This window comes from Rhodnius prolixus, unplaced genomic scaffold (assembly GCF_049639745.1).
Source record: "Rhodnius prolixus isolate KJV_2025 unplaced genomic scaffold, Rpr scaffold_1, whole genome shotgun sequence".
NCBI lineage: Eukaryota > Metazoa > Arthropoda > Insecta > Hemiptera > Reduviidae > Rhodnius > Rhodnius prolixus.
In genome coordinates, this window is record NW_027411581.1 from 10547937 (window position 1) to 10561429 (window position 13493).

At 29.0% G+C, this 13493-nt stretch overlaps 1 protein-coding gene across 5 annotated transcripts in view; it reads right to left on the reverse strand.

Annotated features, from left to right (window-relative positions):
* RSG7 (Regulator of G-protein signaling 7) overlaps nucleotides 1-13493 on the reverse strand; it is a 15830-nt gene continuing 2337 nt past the window's right edge. For all 5 annotated transcript variants that reach the window (XM_074112400.1, XM_074112392.1, XM_074112409.1 and 2 more), the window contains 9 exons: nucleotides 12763-12869; nucleotides 10262-10313; nucleotides 8074-8297; nucleotides 7810-7994; nucleotides 7611-7724; nucleotides 6532-6657; nucleotides 6273-6459; nucleotides 6096-6188; nucleotides 1-5704 (listed from right to left, as the gene is read on the reverse strand). In XM_074112400.1, the coding sequence (XP_073968501.1) occupies nucleotides 5642-5704; nucleotides 6096-6188; nucleotides 6273-6459; nucleotides 6532-6657; nucleotides 7611-7724; nucleotides 7810-7994; nucleotides 8074-8297; nucleotides 10262-10313; nucleotides 12763-12869 (1151 nt within the window). In that variant the 3' untranslated portion in view covers nucleotides 1-5641. The remainder of the gene's footprint in view (nucleotides 5705-6095; nucleotides 6189-6272; nucleotides 6460-6531; nucleotides 6658-7610; nucleotides 7725-7809; nucleotides 7995-8073; nucleotides 8298-10261; nucleotides 10314-12762; nucleotides 12870-13493) is intronic.

The window sequence follows — 13493 nt, forward strand, 5'->3', positions numbered from 1 at the left end:
TATTTTTTAAAACCTTTATTCCATGATATTGTGTAGCCAGTTTCCTTGACAATTGAAATACAACTTCTTACTAATAAACAACTCAATATTATTTTATTGGGTTCTATTCAACCACATAATTAACACTGCATATGTCTACTGACTATTCTAAAAAAAAAAACATGAGCTGTGACAGAAAAATGTTGCTCAAAATGAAATCAGACATAGCTCTACCACTAAACATTTAGGTGATTATAAAGGAATTGTTGAACTGATTGTATTATGATTTCTTTTTATTAGAAGACAAAAAAATTGAATCAAGAAAGATAAGCTACAAATTATTTGTCAGTGTAAACCTTTTTTTAAAAATTAAAATATCAGAAATAATTCTCAGCTCTAACTTCTTAAAATTAACGTTCACATAAGATAGTTGAATAGCTAAGTACATTTTTTGCTTATTATTACAATTAATTTCCACATTACTTAGATTTAACTTAATTTTTTCTTTTGAACAGATTACTAACAATATAATACGCATGTATGTTTACAATCAATTTTCATTATTCTATTATTTTATTAAAATTCTTACGCAATAGTATTCTAAAGGAATTTAAAATAATTTGTTTAAAAAATTGAACTGTTACCCGCATTAAGTAGTATTCTTTTTATCCGTAATTTTTAATATTTAGATAAAAATTTATGTAATGAAATGCTTGTGCTTTAATTATTTTAATGTTAAATGACATTGAAATATTTTGGCCTTTGGCCAAAATTGAGCCTATTACTAGCCTTAATGTAAGGATTTATTATATTAAAGGGCAAAAAATAAAGTTAATTAAAATTGAAAAGTTAATAAAAGATTGTGAGAATTCTAATAACGCCGCTTCCGAATAAAATCAATTTAAGGTCACTGATTATTAAAAGAATTCATTTATGAAATATTCACAGAAAGAGGCTTAGTGGTGAATCGGTCTAGATATTAAACATTAATCAAGATATTTGGATTCTTTTCATACGCCCCATCTAAAACTGAACATGAAAATTATAAAGTCCGAAATGTAAGAAAGTACAAAGACTTCTTCAATACTTATTTATAAAATCTACAACTTTTTCCCGTGCTCTGACCAACCGACATTGATTTTAAAATATTAATCACATCTAAATAAACAATTACAATGAATTTAAATACAATGATGTATTTGGATACATTAACTTTGTCGTGGAAAGAACAGTTACAGTGACCAATGCAACCTACTTCCTACTTCTTTCAATACTGTTAAGCAAAATGAAGGCAAGTTGTTGGAATGAAGAAATTCTTGGATAGAATCACTAGTTTCAAAAACTAAGTTTTCTTCATTATGACTACTTTGGCTCTATTGCCTGAAATGTTTTTTTTTATTTTACAAATTATAATTGGTTTTTAAATATATAAATCTGTTTTCTTTACATCACCAGTATACTTTAAAATCTTCTCAAAAAAAGTTTCTGTCACTTTTTATTTAAATAGGTTAATTATAATTTACTTAATCATAGTGGTGAATCGGTCTAGATATTAAGTTTTTCGCAATGTTTCTAGCATACAAATTGATTATGTGAAGAGTCACAACCATGTATTGGTGCAGAAACGTGGTAAATGTAATTTAAAGTCTACGCGAATAGGTCGGAAAAGAAAAACACTATTCAACCAATTTTAAAAACCAAAATTAGTGAAAAAATAAGAAACTGTTAGCAGGAACAATAGAACACTTTGCAGATCCAATCACCTATTTAACAACTTTATGCCTAGGAAAAACATGAAAAGAATTTTATTCTCTGCTTTGTTGGTTTTATTTAGAATGGCATTTGAAATCGCGAAGTTTAGAACGTTGCCTTGGGAGCCGTCTGTTCCTTCGAAGGTTATGAACATCAAGTTCTTTAATCGCAATCGATCCAATTTCGCTCAACTTAGAAGTTTTCTTCCTATAGTACAGTTTTCTTCAGAACATATGTGATTTTTTTTAATATCACCTAATTAATTTTCCAATCAAATAATTTACTGAAATATTAAATCGAATTTTCCAGGATGGAATATTTGGACTATGTGTAAAATGCTCCTGAGTTAAAGTAAAAAAACATTTATTAACAATAAGAAATAAAATTTTTAATTGAAACCATGTTCAGTATAACTATTTTTATTTTATGTAATAAGTTCACTTTTCCTTTCAAACTTAACTCAATTTACATCTTTTCTTTTAATCTAGATATAAGTTTATAATGGAAAATTTATTATTTCTACATTGTAAAATTTCTACACAACTTTTACAATCTAAAGTTTAATTTATATTACATCCGCATTATTTACATTGATTAAATAAGTGTTTGTTAACTTTTAAAAATGGAAATGACTAGGCAAACAGATTTATAAACATTTAAAATACTCTTCACTTACAAAAAAATAAATAAATAAAATAAATATTCCCTTTAGGTATTTTTTTATTAAGTTAAGCTAATATTTATTAGTTTATATAATGTTCTAATATCATACTTATCTACTGGATTATTTCTTTTTCTTTATGTTATTAATTTTTATGTACATATTACAAATTGACGAGACTATAATTATTACATTTACAAAACAAGAACTATATAACCTAAGCTAATTTTTAAAGATTTTGGTAGATTTATGTCATTTTTTTTTTTTACTTTATGTTCCTTGAATGGCAGTAGATATATTATCGTGTAAATGATTTATACTTGATTTGTAAATCAAGTTCAACTCTTAGTATGCATTAAGACTTGAATTAGATTGTTAGGAAATAATAGTATCTTGAAATTTGTTAAATAATTAATTTGACTCTATTACACGTGCTAAACTACTAACTGGCATAGCTGTGCATCATTGCATAAATAAACTTGTCCGATAGGACAATTTTATAAGGGGTGATAAACTATGAAATTCAGCATGATTTGCCAAAAGACTTAGGTCCTACTTCGACATAGAGAGTTCTCAAAAAAGACAAGATGTGAGATATATTAGCTTAATTTTCTGTTATTCAATATTCATTATTATTCTTTTTTACGAAATCAACAGTTTTCACGACCTCTAGAATAAATCTTACTAGCTAATTCACGACTGCGTTATAATGACCTTCTACCAAGTTCCTTTAATGCAAAAACTAGTTCTATATAGACTTATTTCAAAGACTAACATCAGGTTTTCTCTTTATTCATGTCATTTCTTAGTTTTGCCTTTTCTTACAAATGCAATTATATATATGATTAGCAAATTTCTAGAAATTTTATCAATTTATCACTAAAAAGAGAGTACACATTACTGCAATACTATTAGACTAAAGTCAAATTTAACTTTTTGATCTGCATTAATTTATTAATTAAAAACACTTGGCTTTTTATGCCTAACCATAGGAGATAAGTTCAAAAGTTAGTTTTTCTTGTTTGTTTTGGTTTTGGCGATGGCATTAATAAGGAAAATTATTAAAATGTGTATTTTATACGGGTTTTTAAAAAGATGTTACATAAACATTATTAAAGTACCAATCTCTCTCTGTAAACCAACATTCAGCTAAGAAACCTGCATTTATCTCTAAATGTGGATAGAATATTTTTAAAAAACTGAAACTTTAATTCATATGTAAAATATATCATGCACCAACTAACTGAAATAGCAGCACAACAAGAAAAAATTATAGCCAATATTGGATTAGTATCTATACACTATTGGAAAATCTCACAGTAGAGACAAAAAATTTTATTTTATATCTTTAAACAATTACTAATTTTCTATTTTAATAGCTACGCTATCATCAAAATCTATACTTTTCTAATTAATTTTGATGGAAATATTCTTTAAAAGAAATAACGTGTGTAGCAAACAAATAATTAAAAAAATAAATAGCCAAAGAGTTCTTCCTTTTTTATAATAAATAACTTTTTTAATTTATTTATGCACTAGAACAATTGAGGCTAGAAAACACTAATTTAATGAAATATTTTTTCCTCATTACAAAATTTAAGTTACCAATTTCTTTATTTAATATGGCATCAGCATAAAATAAAGCCAAGGTTTGTTTATTCTACTTAGTGAAATGAACAGAGACTGCACATACTTTAAAAACAAGGATTAAGATATTTTATTGCACGCAGACTTGTTATTGGTCTTGAGACAAATATTATTTTCTCATATCTAGTGTTCCCTTAATGGTTCCCTTAAAATAAAATCTAAGTTTAAATAGGATAGTAATTATTTTTTTATGGCGTAATTGATTTAAGAATGTACCATTTTAGGAAACATTCATAGTCATTATGTTTTTCAAAAATATAAGTTTTCTTTGAAAATTTATGACACTCTGGTTTTAAAAATTTAACATATTAAAGATGTGCAAAAGATTTAAATTAATGAATATAAGATAAATGGTGTACAAATATTAAGATTTTTATTAATTTAGTTTTTTTGGCATTTTTTTTTAAATAATCCATTAAAAAATTTAAATTCATAACATTTTGATAAGGTGCAGGCTGAAATTGTATATCCTTACAAAGAAATGTTTAAACAAAAAGAGCCAGAAATATTAAATATACTTTTTTTTACAGTTCATAAAGGAAAGTCGCTCTAAGGCCCTATATCGGCCAATTTGTAATACATAATTTGTTCTATACGGCTAGAGGGCGGCAAATCTTGCAGCTGACAAGGAATAAGATGGATGCTTTCATAACAATTCTACCGAGATTTCTAACTGCAGAATGCACAACAAGGATATTAACTCATTTAACTCAACTACGTAAAAACATCATTAAAAACTAATTTAAACTTTTGTTTAATATTGATTCGCTCCAAATAATATCGGCAAAGCTTGCTAAATTATAATTGCAAACAGGATCTTTATATTTGAAAATAAATTAAATTTTGGCTGCATATTTAAGTAAATGTTTATACAGATATAAAACCATGAGTGCGAGTATATTAAAAGAAAATCAAAAATTCTAGAAACCGATTTGTCTTTTTATTATTTTGATTTTTTAAAATTTATTTATATTTTTTATATTTAAAAAGGCAAGTCATTTCAGTAAATATTTTTTATCCCCTACTAATGAACTAATAATATTAACTATTAAATGGGCCCTTTCTAAATGCAAATAATGAAGTAAATTAGGTTACAATAGGTTATTAACCCAGTTTTTTAAAAAATAAATTTATAAAAATTGCTGATCAATCACAGAACCATTTTATTTTTAATACAATTAATTTGTTGCAAGTAATGGCTGTCATCTTAAAATATTACCCGTATTGTCTTTATCACGAAATATGACTTCGGCTAATCAAACTTACACAATTCAACTATATTTTATAATTATATTATTGGTAAATTTTTCTGAAAGACATCAGTGCATCATTTACAAAGGCTGCAAAGGCTTTCTTACTATACATCATATCCCGTTTTAAAAAACATTCATACTGATATATGTTAGCACAAATTTATCATTGAAAGCTACAATTTGGTTCAGGTGAAAAATTAGAAGTGGGAATAATAAATAAAATTATTTACGGGTAGATGTACAAATAAGTCCGTGCTTCTTTCAACAGCTGATTGATGCCACTTTCCCAGAAAACGTTATTTAAAATAAAACATATTCATTGTTGAAGTCCTCTTCTTGGTAACTCTCATTAGGAATTTGCATCTTTCCGGCCGGAGAACGACACTATAGAACGGATTCCTTTCATTGAAGTCTAAAACAAAGAACGAATAACAATAATGAACAAATTAGCATTTATTTAATTTTTTTTGTTTAATTCTGATTATTTGTCCGCGTTTATTTTCGATTTCTTATTTGTTAATCTTTTAGGATATATAATTCTATAAAGAACCTAAATTCTTGAAATCTGGAAACCTGGCTAAAGGATGAGTAGCAGTTGTGGAGGACATTTTACATCGAAATGATCAAGAAACAATGATGTCAAAGCGAAAAAATGTTCAAGATGAAGTTAATATCAATAAAAACCGGAGTAAGAAGTTGCCAAAGAAAGCACAAAATTAGCGAAGTAGCAAACACTAAGTTATGAAATGAAGCGGTAGAAATAAATGTATACATATAATGAAAAAAGAATTAGTTGAATTTACCTTCTTCTTAGAACCTTGTAAAAAATCCTTATACATTTCAGAGCGAAGATATCGAGAATAGCTGTCCGTTTTCATTAAATGATATACATGCGCCTATAATTTTATTAATAATTACTTATTTTAAAACAAAAAAAAAACAAAGTTAATAATTTTAGTATCAACAACAAAGTAACCTACAGCGGCAGCATCAAACGTCCATCTGTCAGGCTTTATCATATTTTTTTTTGTAACATCATGAGAGTGTGAATCAATGTTGACAGGACACGATGCGTCAGGCCCTAAATATTCACTCCATATTTCTGTAACTTTATCAGCGACTTGGCATTGTGGTAGAGCTTTCAATTCTTGAACAGCTTCCCAAAATCTAAAAGAAAGTTATCATTATTTTGAAAACTAGTGAAATGTTTATTTTTCCCCCTCACTTTCTTTTTCTTACTTCAAATTTTCTCCGGAGAATTCTTTATCCAAAAATTTGGCAAACTGCTCTCTTCCAACAGTATCGGCTAAAAGTTCTTGAAGACTAAATGCCCACCTCTTAACTCTTCGAGCCGCTATATCCTTACTGCAAAATATAAAAATTAACTTAATTGATAAACACTAATTAGCTGACTAAAACGGCGTGGAAGAAAGAGTGTCATCAACGCTGGATTGTTAGCGCAAACAGTGCGGATTTTTACTAGTAACATTTAACTCCAAAAGCTTTTTGGTAGACATACACAACTTTTTCAAAATGTTTTTTTAATCTAAGAACGTTGTAATTATATTTATATATATACTTCTTTTTTACTCGTAATGACTTTTTAAAAAGTAATTATTATTTTAAAATAAGTTTGATAAAATGCGAAGGTAAGTTTTAAAATAAGCAATTACATTAGCTAATTTTCAATCTTTTTTGACAATCTCGCAAGAACATGAAACTGAAACTATGTAATAAAATAGTATTTCTGGTAACAAATTTTGATCAAAACTTATTGGGTGAACTACACCATTCAACTGTAAACCAGATGAATAAATTTTGTTTCACAGTCACCAGTAGTAATAATTAAGGTAATACGATTAACAGCCTAGAATTAGAATGAGAATAGTAGATAGGACGGGACTTACGCCCCACGTCACCGCAGCCCCAAGAGGCTTATTGTGCCAGCCCTATCTGACAGCCTAAGTGCTGACTATATTCCGCAATAGTGGCCTACTTTCATATCCTAATCAAGAAAAGCTACAATTCCTATGCTAAGGTATGCATTGGGTTATTAGGGCCATAAGGTGGGAAAAAAAAAGGTCAACAAAAAAGTGTATGATATGAGGTAGAGAAACTTAATTTTTTTAGCTACCTACTAAAAAATCAACAAGCGGCAAATCATCAAAGACGTACCACACACTTTAGTTAATAAGATATAAACAAATCCTAATAAATCTTTGCCTTTTTGCCTTCAGGGTTAAACAAAAATCTTATTTTGTTTTTTACTACAATAAATATCCGCTTATATAGTTAAGATAGTAAACATGTATATTTACGCATTTCTTTCTTGTTCCCAAAAATCTGGATTATCCGTCACCCAAGGATGGGCAACATCGGGCGGTGTAAAGAAAGGATCATATTCCGAATATTGTTCGTAGTAATTGATGTACCTAAAAATAATGTATTAAATGAATTTAATCAGTTCATTTAAAAAAAATATTTAAACATTATACACAGATATATTTTGGCACTTACGATTCTGAAACTTTTGACATTTTAAAATTAGACCGATCCAAACGTGACTTTAGCATTGCTACTTCTTTCATCAAATTCTCAATAGCTTGTTCTGATGAAACAGAAGCAGCATTGTTCTTATTAGCAGGTTTATTCATTCGACAAGCTTTCTTTATATCTAACTCAGTAGTGTTCACACAACCAGGCTGTGACGAAATAATTTTTTGTATAAAAATCTATAATGTTTAAAATTTGTGAAAAGTTAAGTTAATAATGAATGCTTGCCATTGGACGGTGCATATCCCAGAATGCACGTTCCTGAGAATCTAATACTTTGCGTTCTAGTTTGTCTCTCTTTTTATCAACTTTACTTTGGGCTTCTGCCTGCATGAAAATGAATTCCCACTTTCTAGAAAACATCTTTTGCAATCTAGCCAAGCTTTCTGCTTCGTAATCAGCCAATTCTAATCTTGTCTTGTTCTGCATTGTTCTCTTGCATAAATAAACAGCTGCAATCAACAAAAACTAACTCAACATACAGTAAGGATGCATGATTATTTTTTTGGAAAGCATAACCCAACTTCTCCTTCATAATTGTCTTAAGTTTGATTCAAATAAAAATTACAGATCTACAAGTGAATTAAAAACCTTGCAAAGGTATACAGCTAGGCTAGGTGAGTGGTCACTGGTACCTGCTTTCTTCAGATGAATGTGATTAAAACAGAATAAAATCTGGTGTGAAATTTTATACCTCTTTATATTATCACTATTCTAATATAATAAAAATATAAATATAGTTCTAATTCACAAATTTTTCTAAAACTCTTAATCTTTTGATCATATTGAAATCTAACCAACATTAAAAGTTGTACAGAGAAATATACGTTAAAGGGAAACCTAGCCCAACCCGCCCCGTAAACTGCTCTTAAAGGAATTATTCTAAAAGGCTAATAAAGGTAAAATATATAAAACTATGCATTTTTAATATATGTATGTAGTTTGCTGAAAATCGTAGGAGCCATTTTAGAGGAAATCACAAAAACGGAAACAATTTAGTGAGCAAAGAGGTACTTCCAGTTGAAAAAGTTTATTTAAACTTGGTATACTATCAATATACTTTCCCTCCCAAATGTGACAACTACATTATAACAACTAAAATATGGAAAAAAAGGTACTTTAGAGGGAATCACCTTCTTTCCCAGATTCAACTAAAAGTTGTGGATTTACATATTAATGCACTAAGTTTAAAAAAAGTAATCACAATTGTTAACGAGAAAATCTTAAAAAGCTGGAAAATGGATTCAATGAAGCGGTCCATGCGGTTGATCAACTGGTGCTGGTGGTAGCTAAGTGAAATCTCAAAATCGAAAACTTTATCTTAATATTAGAGTAAGATAAAGTATATTAGACTAATAACAAAATTATTAAACTAAAATCAAATTTACCACAAAAAAAAAGGTAGAAGATAAAGGAAGAGAACAATAAATTGTTCCTGAAACAATGTTGTGTTTTAAGTATAAAATATATATTTCATAATTAAACAAATTATTAAGGTAAACAGTACTATTGAGACGGCAGTGATAATGTGTAGAGTTGAATAAGCATTATTAATATTACCTACATAACAAGCATTAAGTAGAGAAATCATTGCTACACTAGAGGAGACCGCTAGAGGAACTGGGTTGAGGCTCGAGGAATGTTCCCGATATTCGCTAAGAGCAGCCAAAATAATTATACAAATCCTTCTTATGAAAATCAATTATGAAATAAATTACATAGAGTACAATTAACATTCTTTAGTGACATGAAATGAAACTGTAAACTACTGCCTATTGGTTCAACTACCAATTAGGTTTCTTAAACAGAGGCTAACTTTTGTTTTTTAATACACTAAATAAAATCTAAGACAAATAATAATAAGGATCGAACCCAGCAGTGCGATGTTAACTCTGCTATCCTCGTCTATAACCGATCTGCCATCGTAGCTTTCCACCTAAGTTTCTTTCTAATTAATTCTCAAATTGCAGATCGTTATTAACGCTTTAAATTAATCGAATGTTTTATCTTCATTGTTTTGGAAAAATCTGATTTGTCCAGCGCTATCTTATTTTTTGAAGTTTATAAATTTAACGACAGAGAATAAAATTTTACAGATCAGCAGGTTCAATTCATTAAGTTTTTAAGAAAATATAAATTCATGATTTATTTTTAATAAAAGGGTGGAGAACGAAATATAAACGCAATGAAATTTACTCTTCATTTGGTAAATTAATCTTCAACTAGCAGATAAAATTATAATGCTATACGATAATAATGAATTGTCTCTCAGGTCGTTTACAGTTACAGTGACTGTAAATATAAGTTTCCAAATATCATTCTGTGAAAGAAAAACAAAAACAAAAATACACATGCAATGTAAAATGTCATGCATGAAGTATGAACAAAACGTAGTGAACTCAAAGTATTCAATTACCGTAGTCTGTATTTTCGGGCTCCCAGCAATTGGATGGCCAAAAGTATGGTGTCTAGAAATAATAATAATAATAATCACCATCATCATAATTTTTATAACTAAATAAATAATACTGGGTCAAACTGCAGCATCAACATAAAAATAATAAATTTTTAAATTTCGAAGAGAAAAAAAATGCATTGCTATTAATTATCTAACTTCTATTACTAATTTATTAATCAATTAATCGTCTTAGGATGAAAAGAGATTTAGATGAATTCTAGTTTTCTTGGTTGTTTAATTTCATAATTTATTATTTTCAGGAATTACAATTGAGAGCACTCTTTGAGGTTTCACTTGATCATTATTTCCTTTGAATGCTATAGCATCATAAGTAATGAAAAAATTGCACAATCAGAAGTTAGAACCAAATATTTCTTAGGGGAAAAATGAAAGAGGTTTATGGTTACAAATGTCACATTTATTTCGTACTTAAGGTCCGTCAACATCTGAGGTTACTGGCGTACGGAGATTTTTTCAGTGCACGTGACCACCGGACAGTGTTTTCTCGTTACAGACAACTCTGCCAATCACCTGAAATAAGCTCCTAGGAAGAGAAAATCTAGGGCCAGTAGCTGGATTCGAATCCGTGATCTCCCGCGTTGGTAACCAGTATTCGTTAACCACGCAGCTAATTTCTTCTCTAAACGACAAATGGCAATATGCCAATTGTCATATTGGTAAAAAAAAAAATACAGTATTGGAAAGGTTTATTCAATAAAACAATATCTGTCGAATTTTTTTAATGAAAGTAAGTCATTAATTTTTCGCTGTGCATGTACATGAAGAAAGTACTACAGGAACTAATACTCTCCTTTACCACTTGTTCTCTAGCCCATGAATAATTGATGTATTAAAAAAGGCTATAAATATTTAACTTAATAACCTTCGATTTCTCAAACTACCAAGAATTCATATTTTCTCAAAGGGGGAAAAATATCTACACAATACTAAACAAAAAGTCTAAATGCGCACTTAACCATAGCCCCTCTCAAAATTATGTTCTTTTAGGATATGGACTTTCTGGCACCCAGTAAATACTCATCGGTTTAGCCCTCAAGTCAATATTTCGGAATAGTGTTATTAATAGTATTCAGTAATGGTAGAAACATTCACGCAATTTATTTATTTTTAAACCTTTAAATATGCACAAAGTACACCATTAATAAAATATATTAGCCGCAATAATAGAGTCTGATAAATAGTAAAAATAATAATTATTATAATTATATTTTTAATTCGCATAATCTAAATTTCTTTCTTCTAGAGGATACGAAATTTTAACGTTATCCGCAGATATAAATATATTTTTAACAAACATATATTTCTACGTGAACCTCAATCTGTATTAATACTCATGCATTTTCTCTCTCTACAGGTCGCTAAGTTTTTATCAATTTGTAATTCTTAAAATATTATAGGTTGTAAAGTCGTGCATGACACTAAAAGTTCCCGTCACCTTTTCCAATTAAGACCCGGCAACTCCTAGTTTCCTCTCTTATATTCCCCCATTTCGACCATGGTTGATTAGTGCATGGCGGACTTTCTGGTGATATTGAAGCTAAGCTCAAGCGCCTCATGAACTGCTTCATAAGATTTATTTTCAGCATTTCCAGAGACTCTTGCATTTCGCACTGCTACGATGAGTTGAAGTGGCTATTTTCTGTCTATCGCCGCCAATATCTTTTGGCTACTTTCCTTTTTCAAGTCATCCAGTCTCAAAGGCCTTCCTATATTTTTTAACTTCTTAAGTTTAAATCCTCCATCCATTCCCGTAATACTAGATCTCGCTTATCTGATCTCTATATTCCCTCTCACTGTACCTCATCCTTTGACAAATCCTTTCTAATACGTGCTACCTCTCTCTGGAACTCCTTGCATCATGTGTCCGCCATGCTCCTACCCTTTCTATCTTTAAATCCCGTCTATTCAGTTATCTACTTTCTATCCAGCTTCCTCCAAAATTTTTATTGTTTTAACTTATTTCCTTAATTTTTATTGTTATTTTGATTTTCACTTTTTGTAAATATTTATTTATTTATTTTCATTCAATCACAGGCCAAACTATTAAGGCCTCTATTTGTACCTGTGTTTATTCTTAGGGGACAATTGTCCCAGAATAATAAATTTCTTTTCTATTCTATTCTATTCTAAAATGGCACATTATGAAAGCCTTCCCTGACCCTTTCTGTAAACGGCCTTGACACTGATTTTCTTTAAAAAAAAGGTACACCTTTGTGTGTTCAAATGTATTCTGAATTTATTGTTAAAAAATTTAAACGAAAACAGGTACATAATCCAAGAAGAATGGAAAACAAACCACCAAAAAACCTGGATAAAATTATATAAAAATATGGAAAAAAAATTCCAGATTGAAATCCTAAACTGAAAGAAACAACCACTAATTATTATTAACACAATGCTTAATCAAAAATAAGAGAAAGTAATAATCAAATAAGTACCTGAAATCTGTAAAAAGTGTTATCATTTTTTACAGTCAACATGTGATCATCAATTGGAAATAAGTACCCATGTGAGGCTAATTGATGAGCTAGATGTAAAGCTTCAGCTGTATAAAAAAAACAACAGGGGAACCTTAAGATTATTATGAAAAAAAAAAAATTACCGTTAATATGTATATTTTCATTAAAATTAATATACTAGCATACCCGCCCCATCCACAGATATATAAAAGAGCTATGTTTTGAAAAAGATAAAGAAATAACACGGTTAGTCTTAAGGTTTAAGCAGACACATATTTTTATGAGACAAGAATGAAATACATATAGTTAAAATAAAATAGTACTAATTTAGCAAACAGAGAATCAGAGTTTTCGATATGGCTTGAATTCCGACGCCCCAGATCTCAGCTAATCGCCACTTTCTAAGCAAGAATACGCTTCTCTTGAATTTTACCCTAGCAGAGATTAGCAACTAGTAGATAGTATTATTAATAAAATTCTTACGAACTGTTCGTAATAATTTTTGGATGCCAAGTAATGTATTATTATTATTGTGTATATAGTTTTTTTTTCTACACAACTAACATTAATGTGAAAATAGTACAGGGCATAATAACCCACAGGTTCATTGCTTCCACAAAAAAAGAAAAAAAAATAGTTTTAGAACTTTAGATAAGGGTTTACTTCGCAATGTTCTCAGAAAAATCGCTGTTTTATAACATATTGTTTTA